This window comes from Rhipicephalus microplus, chromosome 9, assembly GCF_043290135.1.
Source record: "Rhipicephalus microplus isolate Deutch F79 chromosome 9, USDA_Rmic, whole genome shotgun sequence".
NCBI lineage: Eukaryota > Metazoa > Arthropoda > Arachnida > Ixodida > Ixodidae > Rhipicephalus > Rhipicephalus microplus.
Window position 1 is genome coordinate 80,081,893 of NC_134708.1, and position 24,111 is coordinate 80,106,003.

At 46.2% G+C, this 24,111-nt stretch overlaps 1 protein-coding gene across 1 annotated transcript in view; it reads right to left on the bottom strand.

The window, feature by feature from the left end:
* Nucleotides 1-24,111, bottom strand: part of LOC142771377 (uncharacterized) — a 75,871-nt gene that overhangs the window by 42,135 nt on the left and 9,625 nt on the right. Inside the window, exons 4-6 of the mRNA XM_075872856.1 lie at nucleotides 20,000-20,069; nucleotides 17,870-17,936; nucleotides 5,670-5,829 (exon numbers count right to left, since the gene is read on the bottom strand). Coding sequence (XP_075728971.1) covers nucleotides 5,670-5,829; nucleotides 17,870-17,936; nucleotides 20,000-20,069 — 297 coding nt within the window. The remainder of the gene's footprint in view (nucleotides 1-5,669; nucleotides 5,830-17,869; nucleotides 17,937-19,999; nucleotides 20,070-24,111) is intronic.

Consider the following 24,111-nt stretch of genomic DNA (forward strand, 5'->3'; position numbering starts at 1 on the left):
AGCTACGTGCAGCGCAGTGGCTCCCGATTCGTTGAGAATGACGCGGCCCTGTGGCGACCCCATTGGAGGACTCTGACCTGACGACCAGCGGGGCTTCTGGTTGGACATTTGGTTACTCAAAGAGTCCACCCGGTGCATATAAAAAAAGCCCTGCGGCGCGTCGCGAGCAGTTGACTTATGTGTCAGAGAAGAGAGCTCGGCTCTTCGCGTCTCTAAACTGTCGGCCCCAGTGCCGAATTTTTAACGCCTCTGTATATATGCTGTACATAAACCTTGTTTAACTTACCGTCGTCTCGTCCGCTCGTCTCAGAAGCAGCTCTGCGCAGAAGCAGTCGCGAGCTGAGAAACCTACGCTATCAAACGGCTGGTGACCTTTCCGGCGGAGTTCGAATCAGTGGCACCTTCGGGACCGTGTTGGCGTCGCCGTCCTTCGTAAACAGTGGTTGCAGTGGTGAGATTCGTGGTGCCCTTCGTAACGTCGTCGGAGGCGGGCTTCGTAACAATGTGGTACAAGTGAAACGGCCGCGAGCACCCTGAACGTAGCATGCTGTCATGCTTTGCATGACACACATATTATGATTACCATGTTTGAACGTGTTATTTACCTATGTCGTCTATTCACGTCACGTGGAAGCAAAGTTGGTATATGTGGAGCTAGCGAAACGGCCGCGAGCGCATCATGTATATACTCTGACGTAACGTTGACGCGCGCGCACGCGGGGTGTAGCGACGCTATGCTAGCAAAACGTGAGCACTCTATAGGCACCGTCCGCTGACCAGAGGGAGCTGCGTTGCTGGCACTACATCCTAAGTTTGCTGACGTTGGCCTTTAGGGGCTCGCAGAAAACACACGCACGCACGCGTTCCCGTGTGTCCCTGCATCGATCTGCGCACTCACGCGGGCAGGGAGACGCGGCCATCGCGTTGCTTTGACTGACCCCAACCTATTGCGTTTTTTTCCTCCGCTAGGCATTGCGTTCCGGTGCTGCAGTCACACTAGAAAACTCGACTGCAAGGTGCCTACACTCTGACGCTAGGCGCGACCGGCGTGACCAGCATCCGCCGGCGCGGCCCGGTGGCAACCGGCCCAAAATGCGGCATGCTGCATTTCGCGCCAATGACGTTACCCAGACAGCTCTGCGTCTGCCTCGCATCGTGACGGAGGGACGCCGGGTGCGCTAGAACACGCATGCGTCAACGCAACGCAGGCGTCAAGGCAGATCGGCGCCTGGTGTAGCATCGCCGACATGACGCGACAAAATGAACGCCAGCGCAGGTAACGTCGATGTGTACTAGGCCTTGAGTGTTTCATGTAGTCATTTTCTTACACGACAGGCATCTCATGATTATCATGTTTCCACCAATCACATATCTTCGCCATCCATTCATGTGACGTAATGACTAATTTCGCAAATGTGAAGCTAGTGGAACGGCCGCCAGCGCATCGTGAGTGTGCCATGTAGTCATGTTGTTACATAACACGCATGCCATGATTATCATGTAAGATTCTGTCGCTCGTGTTAGCCATAAAGTCATGCCATACCACACCAGTTTTGCAACATGTCATGTGAACGAAACAGCCGCAAGAGCAGCAAGATCGTGAAATGTAAATCATGACATTCATTACATACACATCATGATTTTCGTGTTATGTTTAATTCCTTATGCTAATCATAGAGTCATGTTATGCCATACCAGTTTCGGTATCGATACCATTATCGAAACGGCCAGGAGAGCTAAAAGTAGACACAGACAGGCAGACAGACAGACAGACAGACAGACAGACAGACAGACAGACAGACAGACAGACAGACAGACAGACAGACAGACAGACAGACAGACAGACAGACAGACAGACAGACAGACAGACAGACAGACAGATAGATAGATAGATAGATAGATAGATAGATAGATAGATAGATAGATAGATAGATAGATAGATAGATAGATAGATAGATAGATAGATAGATAGACAGACAGACAGACAGACAGATAGATAGATAGATAGATAGATAGATAGATAGATAGATAGATAGATAGATAGATAGATAGATAGATAGATAGATAGATAGACTCAATGTCGCCGAAGTTCGCTAAGAAATGCTTCGCATTTAAAATAGTGGCATATGTCATCGTAGAGCGCAGATACAGAACGTGCAACCAGAACGAGTGGCAATAATTCGCCAGCAACACCATGCGGATTTAGCAGCTTAGAAGACGTTTTCACGATAGTTGCCGCGCTGGTCTCCCGAACGCGAACGGTTTAGGTCGTGAGTGAAATCTCTTGTATGATCTCCGTGTTGCCAAGGGCCCAGCCTCGCGCGATCACATTTCAAGTGGCAATCCGCACTCTAGGCCTAACACGTGCTATAGATGCCTCGTCGCAAGTGGCCGCGGACTATCAAAGTTGTGGTTTGGTGCCAAGCAAATTACCAACCACTTCAGTTGCATTTAGAAGGCATGGCGATCTTCAACGCAAGGGTGTGCGTGTCCAATACTCGATTGGCGATTCATGGGTGTCAGTGCTTTTTGGCTTCACGCACGCACCTCGAAATGCAAAAGAGGGTATTTGGAGTGTAGTGTAGTGCCAGTGTGAAATTCACCCAAAGGGCCTGCCCACATTTAAAGCCGGGGGGGGGGGTAATTTTCTCCTCTCCTTCATACGCACGATGCCATCTCCTCACCCCTTCGTTCTTGAATGCACGTGAACAATATCAGCACTAAGCGCTAGAGCCTAACAGGATTTCGCTCTTCTCGGCTGCACGTTGCAGCTTGTGGAGTTGTAAACACACACACAAAAAAAGAAGTTTGATTGGTTGATTGTGCACGATATTCATGCGAGACAAAGAAGAACGGATGGGCGGCTGCATGGCAAAGAAGTGCAGGAGACAAATCGCATGTGATATTTCGCGTATATCATCAAATCGAGAGTATGCATGCTGTAGACGTAACGGGAACTACTGTTTGATTCAGTAGAAATATCCGTCATGCAGACACTGCGGAATCAGGGCGTCGAAGTATATATAAACATCCTGCATGAAATCTACAGGGGATCAACTGCAACCATATTCTTCATAAAGAAAGCAACCGAATACCGATCAAGAAGGGTGTAAGGCAGGGGGACACAATCTCCCCAATGCTATTTACCGCGTACTTACAGGAGGCTTTCAGAAGCCTAGAATGGGAACAGTTAGGGATAAAAGTTAATGAGAGTACCTTAGTAACCGGCGTTTCACCGATGACATTGCATTGCGGAGTAACTCAGGGGACGAATCGCCACTCGTGATTACGGAGTTAGACAAGGAGAGCAGAAAGGTGGGTCTTAAAATTAATCTGCAGAAAACGAAAGTAATGCACAGCAACCTCGGAAGAGAGCAGCGCTTCGAGATAGGTATTAGAGCACTTCAAGTAGTAAAAGACTATGTCTATTTAGGGCAGGTAATAAGCGCGGAGGCGAACCACGAGACTGAAGTAACTAGAAGAATAACAATGGGGTGGAGTACATTTGGCAAGCACTCTCAAATACTGAGACGTCTATAGATTGCCACTATCCTTCAAGAGGAAGGCATATAACAGCGGCATCTTTCCGGTACATAGCTACGCAGCAGAAACCTGGAGACTTACAAAGAGGGTTCAGCTTAAATTGAGGACGACGCAGCGAGCAATGGAAAAGAAAATGGTAGGTGTAACCTCAAGAGACAAGAAGAGAGCAGATTGAATTAGAGAACAAACGGGGGTTAATGATATCATAGTTGAAATCAAGAAGAGAAAATGGACATGGGCCGGGCATGTAGCGCGTAGACAGCATAACCGCTGGTCATTAAGGGTGAGTAACTGGATTCCTAGAGAAGGCAAGCGGGTTAGGGAAGACAGAAGGTTAGGTGGGCGGATTAGATTAAAAAGTTTGCGGGTATAAATTGGCAGCAGCAATCACAGGACCGGGTTAACTGACGGGACATGGGAGAGGCTTTTGTCCTGCAGTGGACGTAGTCAGGATGATGATAATGATGATGATGATGATGACACGTGCCTTTCACGTAAATGCAAACTATGTCCTCGAACTTGGACATGCTATGAAAGGTGAACGGAGTGCGAAAGAGCAAGAAGATCATGGTATTAAAGCCTTGCAGCATCACAATAATCCGAGTGATTGTTAGGGACGCGCACACCTGCTGACTCTCCAGTTTGTAAGGAAGACTGTCACATTGTAGACCTCCCGATTGTTACTGCCGTAAATTTCCCTGAAATCATCCGCGACATCACTGCGATAAGAAAATATGTGCTAATGACAGTGGCTCTAAATATTCTACCCTTCATCAAGCACGTGCAAGCGCTCATTAAGTCACTTTCTTGGCAGTAACTTACTGTTTTTCCAAAAAGTGTGTGAAGATTAGTAATGGGCTACACGCGGTCATGGGTCACAACGTCATAGATTCATTAATTACACACGCACGAACCCATCATATATATAAAAGTACAATTGCTTATGCTTAAATAGTTTGTTTTTAATCATTCAGGACTAATATGGCGTTGCTGTGGCCCCGAGAAACGATAAATGAAAGCGTGGGCCATCTTTGTTTTGTCGCATATAATAATTGTCCAGGTTTTTGGGTGATAGGAATTTTGGATGGGGCGAATACTTTTGATGACCTCGTGAGATTCATGTCAACAATGTTTCACTTTAGTTCGGATAACCATGACTGCCGCGAATTACGTCATAAGTGGTCTATGCTGTACTAGGGCTCATATATATACACTGCCTGGCGGGGAGTTTCCATTTGGGCACCCTGCAGAAACACATGGTGCCGGATCACATTGTACATATTATGCGTGGTTAACACGTGTGGAATTGAATACACACAACCCGCGACTTACCAAAAAGCAACAGTTAATTGGAAAATGTTCTGGAAATAAAGCTAGCCCACATAAGCGGCCGAATGCTGACGTCATTGTGGCGGTTACTCGCACGAAGCAGATGAGTGGGATCACATCTGGACAGTTGGTCACCACTGCCTCAAGGATAGACATCTATCTATATAGGGTATGTAAGGTAAGCCTCAATTAGGGCCAACAGTAAACAGAAAGCATACACTTTTTCTGGCTACCATGACAATAAGGACACTGGGCAGGGCCTTATTTTTTGTTCTTTTCTTCCCAGGTGGCGAAGAGGTTCTGGTTGCGAGGGCCTTGGTCGCTTCCAGGGAACTAGCATCCTGGCAACCTCAACAGGTAGAGTGACTGCCTGAGAAAGGCAATCGTACCAGGTTTAATACCCATACCAGGAAGGCTATCTCAAGCTCGAGGAAGCTGTACCGATTTATTCTAGACTTCACGCTACAAACAGGTGGTTGTTAATATTTTCTCTAAAAATCCGGGTTTTGTATGCAATATAAACTACGTTCTAGTTGTGGACGATAACTGCCTCATTCTTTCGCGTATAATCCGCCCTTGCATATAGCCTGCGCCCTTAACATCGCTCCTACAAATATAAACAAAAACATAAATTGACCACCACATTTAACCCGCACCTCTACTTTTGAACCACATTTTCCCGTTTTTGTACGTGGCTTATATGCAAAAAATTACGATACATTGTTGCTTGCCTTCTTATTTTGAAACACCGATGGTGCATGTGAACAAGCACCGCTCCGTTTCTTGCTGCTACTTACCGCAATGGCCACTGTCTTCTCCGCTACAAAGAAGATATCCTCGTTACATCGGACTAACTGGTCGAGACCACTGCTCTTTGCCTCCCACAAAGCCACACGCAACTCCTTGCACATGGGCAGCTCGTTTTCAAACAGGTTCACTCTTGTTTCGATGGTTCCGCTGCAAAATCAGGCAGCAATCGGCATGCATGGCTGATCAAGGGCACATTGTGACTTTATATTCAGGCAAGAGTAGACGACAGCATACACGAAATTGCTAAACAGATTGAGTAAATATTAAGAGCCACTAAAAAAAAAACTAATGATTTCGTCAAATAGCCATTCATGCAGCTGCTTTCCCTTGGGGACCCTGGGTAGGGCAAAATAAAAAAAAAATTAACTTTCCTTTCCTCCTTGTTGGAATTGATAGATATTTCAAGATGGTAGGAACCCACACAATTTCGTGCATTTTGATTTTAAAAATGTATTATTTTTGATACATTTTTCTGACAAAAATTCCGGGATCTACTTTACGCTGACGGGCAGTCGCGGCCAAGCTCTCGACGATTAAAGACTAGTCTCTTGGCTCTTGGTCTCGTCTCTACGAGTCTCCGGGTCAGCCGCTACCCAGAACCCCACAATTCGTTCCCAACGAAGAAGCCACGCCGACCGATTGCACTCATTGGCTTTATGACCGACTACCGTGTGATCTCGATGACGATGAGCTGCTGGAGCTTCAGAAGGCCCTCTTCTACCTCGATTATTTCGGCTTCATGGACCCATAACAGATGTGGAATCTGACCCTGGCACTGCTTCTCCATCACCCCTGCGGTCGCATAAGCTCCGACGAGGTCAGGAAAGTCATCGTGGCATTTGGGCATTTCAGCGAAGCCATCGGAGTGGGGACAAGCAGCCCGAACACGAGCGCTGAATCGGGTTTCAAGGACAATGAAGGCGCATCGTGGGGGAAGGTGGCTCTCCCGGGATCGCCGACGGCTAGACCGCGAGCGGTGAAGGACATGGTGACACTGCCGATGGGGATCTCGTGCTTGCCGGGACTGAGGCGCACACTGCAAATGCATCGATGTGCATGCTGGAGGCGCTGAGAACGCAGTGGGCTCTTGCGACGACGTGGCGTCGAAGGACGATGAGGTACAAGGTGACGAGTGGGCGGAGAACGTGATTGGCGAGGAGTACACGGCGGTGGACGATGCCATTCTTGGGAACATGTCAGGTGATTGCAAAGACGGTGAAAAAGTACTCGGTGGGTCTCAGCACTGCGGATAGCGGGTCGGGGAGTTGCAGCTTGGTGACAAGGAGATCGGAAAGTATATTGTTGTTAAAGCGGCGAAATAGAAGGAAGAGGAAGACAAAGAGAACGCAAGAGGTGGCGTTGGCAAATAGAGAGATGAGCAAGCTGGTGAAGGAGCAGTTTGGTGACCAGCTCAGATCCAGTCGTCGAGACAAAGCTCGTGGAGTGGGCCACACAGGTCGCCACCAACCTTGGGCTGATGGCCATTCAACATGGAATCATCCAAGTTACCTTCTGACGAAATGAAGTTTTACCATCCATGGTGAAGGAATAGAGTTAGAAAAAAGACTATAAAGCAAAAAAAAACTCACCGAGAAAACAGCGAAAGACTTCCAGGAAGGTTTTCTCTGAACGAAACGCGATGGAGCAGACATCGAGATTGGCGGTGAGCAGCACCAGCACGGTGCGTCCACTTCTCTAGAGATTGCCGCTGTAATCAATGAGAAAGCTGACGAGAAAGCGGATGATGCGAAGGATAACTTTAGAACGCGAAAGGAAAAAAAAGGATAGAGATGCGAAGAAGACGAGGAATAAGAGGAAAAAACAGAAGGAAAAGAACAGCAGGAAAGGGAGAATATCAGACGAATCACAGTGTGGTACAAAAAAGGTCTGGGAGTGCAGAGAACAAGCAGCCCTGATATAACTAGAGGGAGGTAGCCTAGACACGGGAACAGACTATTGAGTGAAAAGTGATTGTGCTTGAGGCTAGAAGGCAGCAGCCGTCGGAGTGAATGGTGAAGCGGGAGAGCGTGTCGAGGACGCCGAGTATCACGCGGAATGCTCGGGCCCGACCTGAGGTGGCTAGTTGGACAAGATGAAGTACTTTGACGCCGAAGATTCCAAATTTGGCAGTGCCTACGCACCATGGGAATTGATGTCATGCGATGCATGCCGAGGGAAGGTGACTGTGGTGCAAATTTTCGTCGAGGAAATGGTTGAAAATATGATGCTGAACATAAGTATAGATGTTACACGCACAGATGTGTATGTTGAACAGTAGCATACGTTTTATATAGCCAATCGCTTACAGTTGTGCAATGATTTCTGCTACATGGGCATTGCAAACACCAGAAGCAGTTAGTTGAAATGTAGTGCTTGTGCTTGCGAGTATAGAAGCCCTGGAGAGTGCTACTTAGACCAATATCTGTGGATGGCACTTAACTAGAATTGACGCTGATTCGACGTGACATTGGATTGGAGATGTAATATTCAAAAATTACCTTGGCAGCACTGCTGCCACAGGTCACGTTTAACTAATATTAAGGGCATGTTCACACTTAGCTTCGAAGAGCGCGAAAGCGGCAAAAGTCTCCAGAAACTGGCTCGTTTTGCCGCCCAAGTGGCCGAAAAGCCACGTCACGTAGCCGTCGTGCAAAAATCGGTCTAAGACCAATTTTCCGGCCACATGAAAGCGTATCCGGTTTCCGCTTCTTGGTTTTCGCTGCGTTAGATCGGATTACGTGATCTAGCCAGCCGGCCGCAGATTCAACATGGTGATGAAGGCGTCGGCGGTGGCTCGCATCAGCTTAAATCATGAACTACCCGTGCAGCACGACGTAGCTTGACGGCCTCAGCGAGGACGCGTTCATCGAGAGCCTGGTTTTGAATTACGATCACTGAGAAGCGAGAACACTGGAATTACACTACGAAGCTGCAGCGAGTCGGCATGCCCCAACGTGTCTCAGTTTTGTGTACAGCGGGCTAATGCGCTGCCGGTGTGTTCACTCGTGTCGTTTCTACTGGAGTATTTCCTGAAGCAACGTTTGAAAAGGTGCGAACTGTTTCTTTTGAGTACTTGGCGTGAACAACTAGAATTCTGTATGAACTTTGGTTCTCAGAAAGCAGGCAAAAACAAGTAATTGTCAAGGTCGCGGCGGCGGGTTGGGCGGAACGAATGGGAACACCTTCGATGGGCGTGGTTGCCGTTTTCCAGGCACTCCGGCGTTTTCAATTTCACTTCACTGCTCAAGTGTGAACGCCCCTGAAACTTCATAGGGTTTTTTGCAAAGCAGTTTCTAGACCTAGCGTTGTAGAATATTTCATTGTCATACAGAATGGTTGGATCCGATTTCTACAGGAACCATATCATCTATTCTTTGAAATCATCGGGTCAACGCTGCCAATGTCAGTTTTTGTTAACGCTCTCGCATTTACAATTCCTATGTATGTTCTCACCTTTCCTCGGTAGTTGGAAACTGTTGAACACCTGTGACGCATACCCGCGTGCCACAGCCCGTGATATATGGGTAAGTCTGTATGTCTCACACGTGTCTGGAGGAAAGGGTGTAACGTCATGTGTGATGGCAGTTTAGCATTGTTCTTGTCGTCCCCCGACAGTCATTGCCAAAACCGCTTATCCTAGCATACTAACTTCGGTCTACCTCGAGTTAAGGAGGTGATCACGAGAGCACCCGGACATGGGCGGCTAGAAAGATAGATTAATAGATACGAAACACCCGAACTGTCCGCAGCAAGCAAAGAAATGCTTCGCATTTCACCAAATAAAAATGGTGCCGGGTGCCGAGAACGAGAAAGCCGTCGCAGAATATTCGGACAACAAGAACGACAAAGCCCAGGACAGTGAAGGGGCAACCAGATGAGCAATCCGGAAACACAGTGCTAAGACCGTGAAAAGGACCATCTCCATCGGAGACATTGCTTTGGACCATAATTGAACCGACACAAGCGATTCAACAACAACGAAGAGGAGGATCAAAGCTACATCGAGGATCAGTATGAAATGAACATGGCGCACTTGTGAAGTGAGCGCCGGAGGCACAGGCAATCAGGCAATGCGTTCGTGCAATTGCCGAGTTTGCCAGCGTCCAACGACCCGGAGGAGTAGCCGCCAGCTACATGTGAATGGTCTGAGTGGTTACAATGACGAAATGTGACAGGGCAATCCATATAATCTGACGACGCTGCCACGAAACAGCGTCAGTACTGGAAGGACTAACTCGACTACTTCAACCCCGCAAGCACGGTGGAATCAGTACCGTACCATGGGAGCACCAGCATTCCCTCAAGCTCTCGCTGAGGGCCATGGTTGCCAACCTGGAACAGTCGTGTGCGCCTCTTCCAGGCGGCGCGATTCAGCTGTTACAGCGTACTCTTTTGAAGTTGTCAGGGATGAGCGAGAAGGCAGGAGGCTTTGTTACGTGGACAGAGGTTTATTCGAAAACCGCGTTCTAGCCTAAAAGTCCTGCCACGCGCCACGCGCACCTCGAGCACACGCGATCAACAGCTTCGCCTGTCTTGTCCTACATGGAAGCATCTGCCCCATATCCCAATGCAATTGAGCGACGTTCGCTGCAGCAGGCGGCTTCACGCACCTGCCACTTCTGGTATGCCCGTGGGAAGTGTCCTGGCAACGTGAGCGAGTGTCTCTAGAACAATCACTGGTATGGGCACTATCTGCGTTGTTATGACTTCGGGAATATGGGACTAGCTCCGTCCGGTTTCTATGCACAGCATCAGTGTCGGTGCTGACCCAATATGATCAAGGCTCATCGGCTGGGGCTTTTACTGTCCCTTTACTCTTGAGGCCTGTCACCCACATGGCATCTCCATAAAGAAGTTCCGGCAAGTCGCGGAATCCGTGACGTCTGTCGAAGTCTTTCCTTTGACGTTGTCTGTTTCTTTCCGCAAAATTCCGAACGCTGTCTTGATCTCGCAATTGGGGTGTCAGCTTGGTGGAACATAGACGAAGCCTGGATATCAGCCGACGATCTATGAACAGTTCGGCAGGGCTATATTTAATCTTCAAAGCAGCCGACCTGTGCGCTAGAAGTGTCAGGTAAGGGTCCTTGGTCTTCCTCATAAATGTCTTGATGATTTTCACTGCAGCCTCTGCAAGCCCATTACTCTGAGGATAGTGAGGGCTAGATGTAATTTTCTTGAAACCATACTCTTGGGCGAATAGTGAAAACTCGGTCGACGAATACTGCAGGATATTGTCGCAAAACCACTCCCTCGGGAATTCTATGGCGTGCAAAAATTTACCTGCAGTGGTTGAAAACAGCTGCAGAAGTGAGGTTCTGAAGTCGAACTAGTTCAGGGTATCTTGAATAAAAGTCGGTAGCTATCAACCACCACTGGTTCTTGAAGTGAAAAAAATGCATCGCAATGCGTTACCAATACCTCTCAGGGAATTCAGACCTTATTAGTGGTATTTCCCTGTTTACTCTTGTTTCGATGCATTGCTGACATCGCTTCACCAGGGACGAGACATCAGATTCTATGGTGGGCCACCAGACACAGTCTCTGGCTCGACCTCATCCCTTTGTTATGCCAAAGTGTCTTTTCTGCAAGAGTCATAGAATTTATTTTCGTCATGAGTTGGGGACAACAACTCGCGATGCGTAGAGGAGTAAATCATTCTCGATAGTGAGATAGTGTTGGTGATCGTAGAATGGTTTTAGGTTAAGCCCTAAGTCTTTCCTAGAGGGCCATTCTTTCTCGCATGGCAGACAAAGCTGTGTGCAGATAGGGTCTGCTTGTTGGGATGCCTTTAATCATTGTAAACAATGTTGCTTTATCGAAATAGAGGTTGTCATAGAGCACAGAAAAACTTCAACGCTTTCTTCGAGCTTGCTGGGTCCCGTGTATCGCAGAGGCGCTCTCGGAAGTGCATCTGCGGCTAGAAGTTCCTTGCCTGCTACGTATGCAACCTCATATCAATATCGCATCATTCTCATCTTTAGCCGCTGTAATATAGGCGTCAAGTCATCAAGACTTTTCGAAGGGGAGATTGGAATCAACGGTTTGTGATCCGTCTCTAGATTGAACAGCTTGCCAACAATGTTATCTATAAATTCATCGCATGCCTAGACTAAAGCAAGGGCCTCTTTTTTCAATCTGAACGTAGCGTTTCTCGTTTTTTGAGAGTAACCTCGAGGCGTAAGCAATGACAGAATACTTGCCACTTGTTTGCTTTTGCCGGATTTATACTCCCATTCCGTATGGTGATGCGTCGGCGGTGACGACTGTTTCTTTTGATGGGTCGTAGACTCCAAGGAGCGACTTCCACCAGTTGAATGCCTGCTCTTGTGGAGAACCCCAAATAATTCTTGCTTTTTTGACAACAGGAATGCGAGTGGCTGGAGAATATCAGAGAGATTGGGAACGAATCTTGCGAGGTATGTCGCCATTCCGAGAACTCTTTGCAGCTCGGTCCTGTTTTTGGGACTCTCCATTTTCATTATGGCTTCAACCTTCTTTTCGTCGAGTCTTATTCCGTCTTCATCGAGCCAGTATCCTAGGAATGTAAGGCGCTGAACCTTAAACACGCACTTGCTGTCGTTCAGTGTCACTACAGTTCTTGCAAGGGCCTGCAGCACGTTTCAGAGTGTCTCATTGTGCTTTTGGCTGTTGAAACCCCAGATGAGGATGTCGTACATGTGACCGACAACTCGACTGATGCCTGGTAATGTGTACGCCATCTGCTTCTGGAAGTGTCCAGAAGCTGACGCAATGCCAAATGGTAGTCGATTGAAGTAGAAGCGCCAAACGGTGAGATGAAGGTGGTGAGTTTCCTTGATTCATCACAAAGTGGAATTTTCCAAAATCCAGAGTTGGCATCGAGATTGAAGAACACCTTAGCTACATGAAGAAGTCCGAGAGCGTGCTCCACGGAAGGAACAGGATGCTATTTTTTGAGAGCGTGGCGGTTGAGCTCTGTAAAGTCAGCGCATATTCTCACGTCTCCGGAGGGCTTTGGGACGAATACCGTTGGTGCACACCACTCGGTCAGCTCATCAACAGGTGATATGACACCAAGCTTTTGCATCCTTTGAAGTTCCAACTTTGTCTTCCCGTCCAATAAAGGTGGGATGCGCCTCGGGGAGCTGATTGCGAAAGCTTTTGCTCCTGGTTGAAGCTGAATCCTGTGTTATTTGAGCAGCTTGCCGAGTCCTTGGAACACCGCTGGAAATTCTTCTTTTGGTTTCACTTTGTCGGCAATGGTGTTTACGAAGGTCAGCATCTGTAGCTTTTTGATGGCTGGCTTGCCTAGTAACGGAGTGCAGATCTGATCCAGGACTTACATATCCTGAGTAGTTGTATGGTTGCGGTAGATGAGCTGGAATTGTGCCACTTCTGCACTTCTGCTGCTGGAAGAAGCTTTCCATCTGGGCCATGTAGCTGACGTGGAGGAGCTGATAGAAGCGGTCTGTCCTTGAGCGCCTGGAATACGTGCGCCGGGAGGACCATTTCATCGGCACCAGTGTCATTTTTGAAGTATACTGGCTGGCCTTGAACCAAGACTGTTGCTTCCCAGTTTCCAGCATCCGTCATCTTAACTGCTCCAAGAAATTCTGCTTATAAAGTTACGTGCTTAGTTTCGACACAATCTAGACATCGCGAGATGCCTACGACGGCATAATGACCTTTCTTGCGGCAATTCGTGCAGACTTCCGAGCGTGCTGGGCAGAGAAAACGACAGTGACGCTCTTGACCACACCAACGGCACGATTTCTGCTCTCTGTTTTTACCGGGGGTGAATATTACTTGTTTGCCCAATGTAGATAACTGCCGCTTTTGTCTTGCATTGAAGCACGTTAACTGGTCTGCGCAGTGGATGCAACTTTGTTCAAAGATGGCACTTCCTGGATGAGCTCCGCTTGTTGCTGACGAATACTTTCAATCTGGCGAACGGAATCTAGAGCCTCTTGTAGTGTGAGCTCTGCGACGAGCTGTAACCTGGCGGATGGCTGCTTGTCTTTTGTCGTAACCACGAGGTGGTCGCGCACGAACTCCGCTCGAAGAGCACCGAACTCGCAATCTTTCCAAAGCGTGTGAAGCGCAGTGACGAAATACTTGGCCGACTCACCATCTTGTTGCAACATGGTGTTGAATCTGGCTGGTTTGAAGATTACGTTGCGTCCTGGAATGAAATACTTGTCAAACTGCTCCACGACGGCGTCGAATTTCCTGGAGATCTCTTCGGATAAAACGAAAGTGGCCTAGATTTCCTCGGCTTGCTCACCCAGGATGTAGAGTAGGGCGTCTACTTGATGGTGCTCGGGCTTCACGCACAAGCCTGAAGAGGTTTGGAAACGTTCAAAACGCTGTTTTTTCTTCGGCCACTCGTTCGGCGACGAAAAACTGGAGGCGTCCGGCGGTTGAATAATGAATGACGCCATGGTCGGCGCTTTTTTTGCTTGCGGCGTCCTTCGGAAGGACGACGACTAGAAGCCGATGTCCACTGGTTGCACCTGTTCCTCTGACACCATGTTGAAGTCTTCAGGGATGAGCGAGAAGGCAAGAGGCTGGGTTACGTGGACACAAGTTTATTTCAAAACGGCAATCTAGCCAAGAAACCCTGCCATGTGCCACGCGCACGCGGTCACCAGGCGCTCTGCCGTTTTTATTTTCACTTCACTGCTCAAGTGTGAACGCGCCCGAAAGCTTCATAGGGTTTTCCTCAAAGCAGTTCCGAGACCTAGCGTTGTTTTGGGGTAGAATATTTCATTTTCGTGCAAAATGGTTGGGTCCAATTCTTGCAGGGACCATAACATCTATTGTTTGCAATAATCGGGTCACGCTACCAATGTCAGTTTTTGTGAAGTGAGCGCCGCAGGCACAGGCAATCAGGCAACGTGCTCGTGTAATTGCCGAGTTTGCCAGCGTCTAACGACGCGGTGGAGTAGCCGCCAGCCACATGTGAATGGTCTGAGCGGTTACAATGATGAAAAGTGACAAAGCAATACATATACTGCGAAGACGCCGCCACAAAACAGCGTCAGTACTTGAAGGACTACCTCGACTACTCCAACCCCACTAACATGGTGGAATCGGTACCGCACCATGGGAGCATCAGCATTCCATCATGCTCTCGCTGACGACCATGGTGGTCAACCTGAGAGACCCCGGTGCACCTCTTCTTTCAGGTTGCGCGATTCAGCTGTTACAACGTACTCCAGCTCATAGAGTCCTACGAAGAGTTGTGGGTGCAGAGCGCTGTCATCATCATGTGGTCGTGCGTACCACGTCCGGCTCATTGCGGTCAGGGCCAGTTGCTGCCGTAGCACCTGCTTCTCACAACTTTCACCAGAGTGTGGGAGCACTCGATGGCTGCGACAGTTCCGACCACAGAAGAGGACAATGGTGATTACGAGTGCGTGGGCAGCTCCTGCGCGAGAGCCATTGATGGGCAGTCACGGCTGAGCCACGCAGAGCGGAAACGCTTCCTTTTGTGTCTTGGTCTCTTCTCTGAAGAGCTAGTCTTCCGGCCAGCCGCAGTTAAGAACTCTAAAATTTAGAATTTAGTTACATGGAATAAGTTGTGTACACAAAGTGAAATGAGCTGTTTAGGAGCCCATTATGACCAGAAATTCACATAATTCGGCTCCTAACAAAAGCAAGACAACCGGAGCACTGTTGCGACAACTCCAGCAAGAAGGCTTGGTTCTCATTCCACGTCACCGCATAAAAATGTTTACTTGCATGCAGAGATAGTGGCTAACCCCCGTTATTCAAGAACGTTCCCTCACTCAACGCTTCACCTACACTTGAGAAAGCCGATGGCAGCGCCGTCTCTAGGCAGGGCGAGCCACTGCCTATCAGTGGTAATCTGTTGCGGTTCTTGAGTAGCCCAGTGTTATTTTCAGCCGAGCAGCGGTGTGGTGCTCAACTCTGTCAAGTGAAGGGTGAAAGTCGAGTCGAGGAGCAATTGTGAATACGAGAATAAGGCTTGACTCTTATGTAGCTTCTACGCGTCATCGCAAATACAAAATGTTACCTGAATGGACGCTAGGTACGGTTTGACTTAGGGCGTCTACAAAACGTGATTACAGGTAATTGTGTCCGCTTAGAATGCAGAGGAACCAGGGCACTCGTAGAGAATGAAATTGATTGTGTTCGTTGCTATAGAAACCCTCGCCACCCTCCCCCCCTCTTTGTGACGACTCTAACATTTAACAATGGCTGCTCGTATGAAGTGACCAGACGTTCCAATTCAGGTGGTACATGTCCCAGTTTTATGGTTGGTGTCCCACTGTAACCCCAATGTGTTTGCACGGCGGTGTTTTTCTCCGCTTTAAGCTGGGAGACAACTCGCAGTAGCAGTCAGTTAGCCCGACCACCAAACCTCTTTGCTATGCAAAACTATACATAGCTATGGTCTGATTTATTTCTCTTTCTAACTACTTCGTCCATTTTTATTATTTTTTTCTTTATATATACCTTTTTTGTTTTCTAGCCAACAGAAACATATGTTTCCCACATAGACTTCCTCAGCTACCGCGCCTTGGTAGCCGAGTGGTTACGACGCTCATTTTGGGGCTGTGAGTACACGGTTCAAATCCACTTCCGCGTGGCGGGAAATCGTATCAGGCCGATTTCCCGCCACGCGGAAGCGGATCTGGTTTTCGCTTCACAGCGTTGGCTGCACTCACGACCGTGGCTTCGCTAGACCAAACAACGTGACCTAACCAGCCGTTCACATAATCAGCATGGCGGTGAAGGCGTCTGCAGTGACTCGATCGGCCCAAATCGCAAACTACCTGCGCAGCACGATGACGCTTGATGGTCTCAACGAGGACGCGTTCATCGAGAGCCTGGTTTGAATGGTTCGGATTACGATCGCCGAAAACACTGGAATTAGGCGGTGCAGCCACAGTGAGTCGGCACACCCCAACGTGTCTCGCGTGCAGCCAGCTGAATCCGCCGGTGCCGGTGCGTTCGCTCGTGTCGTTCCTGCTGGCTTGCCTCCAGAAACAACGTTTGAAAATGTGCGTGCTCTTTTCACTACTTTGCATGAATAACTAGAATTCAGTAAGAACTGTAGTGCTCGAAAAGCATACAAAATTGATTCAATTCTCAAGGTAGCGACAGCAGTGGCAGCGTTAGATACAGAACGAATGTGAATATTTCTGGCGCATGTGCTTATGGTTTTTCTGCCACTCTGACGTTTTCGTTTTCACTTCACTTCTCAAGTGTGAGTGTGCCCTAAAGGAACCAATTGCAGTGCACGACAAACATTTGCAACTTCGCTCGACCTTGATGGAGTTCAAATATGTTTGCTACGGTCGAATGGGAATGCGACCGTCGAGTCGACCGTAACCACCGAACTGCCACCGTTACTGACGCAATTCATTGGGTGACTTAGAAAAGTGTAGGGCCCTTTCGAAAGAGATATTTTCTGTGTGACAAATGCTTTTCCTTCCTTCACTCCGCAAACTTCGACTTTATATCGTTTCCACTCTTCGGTCAACGATGCCCCACATCTCGATTGGCAAGGGTGAAAGAACCGATGCGCACTCGGCATGATGTTTTGTTTGCTGCCACGGCGGTAGCATTTCTTTACATTTACGTTGTCTCAGCATTCAGTTTTGCAATATTTGGGTTGTCTCGCCATTTTGCACGTGATCCCGATATTGTTTCCTGTCAGGACATAAATTAGCTTACGGACCTCTGGCCGAAGCGAGCTGCCAGAATTTCGAAAAGAGAAGAGTGTCTGTACGCCTTCATTTTTTTTAATGGAAGTTTTTTTGCCCTTGCCCTTTATTATGGGTTTGTCCGCCTCAACTTTCACTGAATTCCGATCGTACGTTTTTTTTGATATGTTTATTTTTTATTTTTTGAGTACGTATCAACCAGACTCTATATACTATATTTATGGCAATATTAGTATCTGTTTCTTGTCAAAGCATATTAAAACAATTTACTAAGCAGTGTTGTACGCATAGACACGCATTTGAAATTAATTTTAGTCGGAAGTTTGTCCGTTACGGTTATTAGATTTCCTTAATTCACAGCCGACAGAACATTGCGAGAGAATGTTTTTGACTAAATTTTTAAAACAGACACAGTTCGTAATTACTTGTCGCTCTTTTTTGTGTTATGAACGGACAGGCATCAGTGTTATATTTCTTATCACAAAGAAACCCTCTAGCAAGAGGTCACTTACTCTTTATATGATCCTTGCAGAAAAACTGTGGTGTTCCAGCTGGCTTCGCTGCGTGCCAGAAAGCCTCCTGGCAGAGCATAACGTGGAAAAAAATGGCTCAGTGAACAAACTGCAGTAAAAGACTGCAATTTCTAAGCTATAGCGATTCAACTATTATACAATGTCCGTGCTTCCTGCGTTCTTTTCTGTTCAAAATTTAAGAAGAATGAGGAATAAGTAAACAACCATTCGGGCTAGTCGGTAGCGGTTCATTATGAAAGGTGGATGTGGGACACTTGTATTGTTCTTCTATTCTCTATTTCCTGTTTCGCACTGCGCCATACTTTTATCTTTCGTATGGTATCAAAATGTTCCAAAATAAACTTATAATTTCTTTTCTTTTGGACCTATTATGTATTCTTCGTATACAGGCAAGTAACAGACCTTAAAGCCTGCATGAAAAAAATGGGAAGAACCTGCTCAAAGTGGCAGAGCATGCACAATTTAGCCACAAATGGTTCGTTCAATGTAAACGTTCTAGACATTTTTTATAGATCGGAAAAGTATTAAACATTTCCTCCTGTAATTTGTTGTCAACAGTGAATACCTAAAATATTTTGAGGTAAATTTGTTTTCGGCGAATGGGAGCCTTCGTAACTTCACGTGATATTGTCAGAGTGATTTCATTGAGAAACTGTGTTTTCAGAGTATCGTTTGTTATTTTGATGCCACATTTGGCTTACATAATAAAGGAAGGTCTACGAATCAGATTTTCGAAACGCAATAAGCATTTTTTCTGCCATACGTTCCTCGACAAAGTCTCCGATGTTTTTCAATTTGAAATATACGTTCACATTTTTGCTCGTACAAACATTTTCCACAATGCCATGCAGATATTGCCAACTTTTTGTAAATCTTTGATGAATTACAGCTTGTGCCATGTGCCTCAAGCTTTCATATTTTTTCATTACACGTGTTCTTACCAGTTAGTGCACCCGTCATCTTTTCTCCTTGCGTTATATGTCTCTTACATCATCATCGTCATCACCCGCCTGACTACGTGCACTGCAGGTCAAAGGCCTCTCCCATGTTTCGCAATGCATGCATGTCTTTTACATATGACAAGCCAGAATGTTTCAATTTTGGTAATAATTTGGGAAGTGGGGAAAGCAACAACTGTTAGAATGGTGTTTCATTGAAGAGCCATAAACAGCTATGTTGCATTTTCATGTCCCCACAAGTTTCCAAGAAATGCATACCAATAAGACAATATTAAAATCATTAACGAACGTTCATTCATGCCCTAAATATAATTCACACCCTCATAGAATAGGAAATATTTCAGAGTTGTTCAGACAGCACCGATCACATATTGTCAGTACGCGATTGTCAGCCTTTCCCCGCCCGAGTGAAGCAGGAAATTTTGTTTGTCTTGTACTTACTGTGTGCTCATTTTAACAACCACATTACCTTTAGCAAGACGAAAAGGATAGCTTGAATTCATTTTCGATAAAAAATGTGCTAAGCATACTGCGACAAAATGAAGAAGGCACCTGAACTTATGGGCTGGCTCTTGTGTCTTATTCATGTTGTGTTGGTTTAATGTGCTCACTTGGATAAAAGAAATGAGCACCCTACTTGTTCTTGTATGTGCTTAGCTAAGGCACTGATTTTTAGCATCATGTACTTGAGGAAAGCTGACTTATGCAGGGTGCCTGCCTACTGAGTATGCAGCACCTTTTTAAATCTTGGCAATTTCGTGCAGAAAGACGGAGACAAACAAAAGCAAAATAATTATGAGCTTAATGAATAACTAATTTATATTTTTGAAAGAGCATTAGCTTAAAACGCCTTCCCACGGCATGATCTGGGAAAAATGACTCGTCATTGGACAAACGGTTTCCAATTAGACCGACTTGCAGTACTGCCTTTTCGGATTAAAGAAAAAATCTCTTTCTTCTTTAACGAATGCTGAAAAGTGTGTGTAGCTGAAAGCAATTCTTTCCACCAAGAACGAACTTTCACTATGTTGTTGCCAACTACGTAAGACTCGGCATAATTTGCAGTCACAAACACTCGTACACGTCATGCTCTTTTATACACAAAGACGCACAGAAAGCCATGCAGAGGCGGCCGCCATTTTCACTTTACCATTATCAGGATGTTCATCCTTGAGCTCCAGTGGCTGCTGGGAAGTGATATTTCTGCTGTTTGATACCACCTGGACAATGAACAGGCTCATCAAGAGTGCACTGTACTGGCACTGAGTGGTACAAAGCATTCTTAAACATTTACAGCGGAACCTGCTATGAGATAACAACTCTGGTAATGCATTGTTGTCCGCTGCCACCGATGTCCTCAACCACATAGCCCAAAATTAGAAAAAAAAGTAGCCCCAAAGACACAGTAAGGCTCGAAACCCGATTCCGTTGGGTGCCAGCACAGTATTCTATCACCGAGCTTCGCTGGTGCTTGTGTGACTTGTTCGCAAACTTGCCTTAGGCAGGCTTGATGTCGGGAAAGCAATAGCGTTAATTCGACTTATAAAGTGTTTTAAAACAGCGGTAGAACAAAGAGTCGTCACACAATGCGAATAGCGTAATGAGTGAGCCATCCGATGCTCCAACCCATTACAACAGGTTGTTCTTGTTCCCCTATTAACTGTGGCGCATACCTATTTCAGCTTTCATTCCTCATCGTCATCAGCCACTGCATGAACAATTGGCACCAAATTCCTTGCAAGTGTTTAGCGGATACCACGCTTCTCAGAAGAATGACGAAAAATAGCATAGCAAAGGCTAGCCTACTACCCGAAAATTTATTATTAATGCCTTAGTGGGTATCAAATAAGTGTGCTTGCAGCAGTTAACCAGAGAGTGTTTTGAAAAGGCTCTAACATTGTGTCAAGATAATCCCGCCAAGTCAAAACAAAGTAATCCTATTTCCCTAGCCTGGATAATCTTAAGGTAGTGACTTATAATAACCGCCCGCTTCTTGGCCCATCCCTCTTAGTGGGTAAGAGCCACGAAAAAGATCTGGCAAGCAAATAAGTGTGCTCACTGCAGTTAACCAGCGAGTGTTTTGAAAAGGCTCTATCATTGTGTCAAAATAATCCCATCAAGTCAAAACAAAGTAATTCCATTTCCCTAGCCTGGATAATCCTAAGGTAGTGACTTATATTAACCGCCCGCTTCTTGGATAATCCCCCTTAGTGGTTGAGAGCCACCAAAAAAGATCAAGCAAGCAAGCAAGCAAGCAAGCAAGCAAGCAAGCAAGCAAGCAAGCAAGCAAGCAAGCCGTTCTTCTAGCTTTAGCTGGGACAGTATACTGCACCAGACTGCGCCTTCCGCGCAAAACGGGCGTTTTTTTTTTTTTGCAGTAGTCAAGTGGGCGAGTTCACAGCAGAGCTAGCGGAATGCTGAACTGTTTTCTGCTTTTAAGCACTATTTGGCCTGCTTCGCCGATCCTATCATCGACTCATCCGAATTTCTTCGCCCGGAAAGCAATGAAATAAACCACCCTTCTTCGAGTGAGTTTCGGCACATGCACATTTCGGGTCTTTATAGCGTGATCAGCCCTATCTACGTCACTGGAGATAGTTAAGGCCTATTCATCGCCTCGTCAGCTGATGTTCCAAGTGCCTTCATTTGTGATGACAACATCCTGACTGCTCCAATCTTCGTCCTAACATAATCGGTGACATCGTCAGCAGGGCATATAAGGACATCCTCAACGCCTCCCTTCTTCAGTGGGCGAGTTCACAGCAGCGCTATCGGAATGCTGAACCGTTTTCTGCTTTTTACACAGGTTTGTTACCTTCCGACTGCCAAGTGCATTCGTTCAGATAATCGCTTTCTGCTGTTGTTGTCTCACCCACACAGTTTGTCTTGTACGTCTGATATTTTGTCTTTTTGCTTTGACATTATAGTCCGCGTTAGCAGGCTTCTTTCGTCTGGCGATGTAGAGATGAATCCGGCGCCTCCTAAGTTAAACAAGACTAACACTTGTTTACATGGTTCATACATTGCTCATGAGACAGGTGATTCTGATTCTGCGCATGCTGACTTCAATTCAGTGACTGAAATGCTTACCGAGATAATTCAGGATTAAAAACGTGTATCGCATGATATAGCTGCTATCAAAAAAATTCCATGAAATTGTCAATTCTAGGTTTGATGTTTTAAAGACTCGTGTCTCCGCATTGAAATCGCTTCTCATCATGCGTTCACTTCCAGCCACCAATAATAGTGCGAACAGCGATATTCAGCAGCTACAGATTGAGATCAATCAACTCGCTATGTGTAATGATGATCTTGAAAATTGGTCTCACCGAAATAACTTGCTGCTCCATGGTCTCGCCGAGGCACAGAATGAAACTACCGACCTTCTTTTGTCGAACCTTACTGAACGGTTCAAAGGAAATCTACAAATTGATTGCCTGAATATTGAAAAGTGCCACAGATTGGGACGTCGGCAGGCCGATCGACTGCATGCGTCTCATTATCATGAAGCTGCTCGACTATCGCGAGAAAACAATTGTCCTTAAGAACTGCAATGAACCTAAAGGGTACAACTTTCGCATTTCCGAAGACTATTCATCGCGCGTAACAACTATCAGAAAGAAGATATGGGACGCATCAAAGTCCTTTCGGGATAATGGCTCCATTGTATGCTTGAGCTTTGATCATGCGTTTGTAGATCAAGTTTGGTACAACTAGGACAACAACACTAATACCCTCGTTAGGACTCCTTCTCGCCCAGCAAAAGCCCCTTCTAAATTCGCCTCTAATGCTTCTCGACGCCTCTTGAATGATCCTAACGAACACGCGCGCATCTTAAGGGTTTACGCCAGAAGCTAGTCAATAAGTTTTCGAATTTTCTTTCGCTTATAACGGCCCGCTCACTGCACATAGCTGGCGTAACCTTGGTAGAATGAACATATATATGACAGCGAACGCCTCCTGGTTTCACGGTCGTCAGAACTAACAAACAACACCACAGGGTGTTGCAATATTTCAATGGTCTGATCTTAAATTTTACGTTATCCCCAGTCCACCTGATACCGAATCTGTTTGGCGCGAGATCTTTTTCGCAAGTATTTCTATAATCTTTGGCGTGGTTTACTGCTCACCATCATCAAACATAGGTCATCTGATCACTTTAACAACCTTCGTGCACGAGCGCTTTTCTAACTTGATATGCCTGGGTGATTTTAATACTCCCGTTATTATACGGCCATATCTTTCGCTCACAGGCTATACCATGCAAATCAAGAAAGTTTTGTTATATTTTTCGCTATATTTTTGATTGAAACGCATTGTTCAAACTAACACATGAGGAGATACAGTTTTAAATTTAGTTTTCGTTGATCTTTTCCTCTTAAACAACGGTTATGAAAGCCAAGTTTCTGGTGGCATCTCAGACCACAAGGCCGTTCTAGTGTCTATTTCGGTTCCTGTGCGTAGCAACCATTTTGTCTATTCTACATTCTCCGATTTTTCACGAGCAGACGATGCATCTGTTCTTGATCTTTTATCCAGTTCTTTTGATGATTTCGAGCGCCTCAACGAATGCGAGGATGTTAATTCCATTATGGCTTTTACTTTTTTTGAAAAAACTTTAGCAACTTGTATTGAGCGTTTCTTCTCGATAAAGACTAAGAAGAAAAACTCCAGCTTACCTAAATATCGCCTGTCGCGTCGGGTTGCTAGATTGAGGCGTCTAAAAACGGCGATCGCCTTAAAATACAGGAATTCAATCTTGCCAAAGAAGAGCTTCGGATGAAAATTAACTCTTCCAAAGACTTCTATTTTGAAGTTACGTTGCAAAATTTAATGAAAAGTGACCCTGAAAAATTTTGCGCTGCTATTTTACCTGCCCCAGCTGCCACAAATATAGTTGTTATAAATAACGTCCCCTGTAGTGACCTTCTAACTATTTCCAACGCGTTCAATGAATACTTTCAGTCGGTATTCACAACTGAGAACTTGGATATCTCTAGTTTTTATCATGGCTCAGATAACTCAGTGATATTTCCGTGTGCCTCGACGGTGGTGTGAACTTATATTCATATTTAGGAAATGAGAAGTCTCTTGGTCCTGATGGCATTCCTAATACTTTTATTTTTAGATAATATGTGTGGACTAGTCGCTATTTGACCGTAATTTTGCAAAATTTCTTATTCCCCTCAACTGTCCCTTCATCTTGGAAATCAGCCAAAATTCTTTCTATTCATATATCTGGCTGCAAGCAGTCACCAGTAA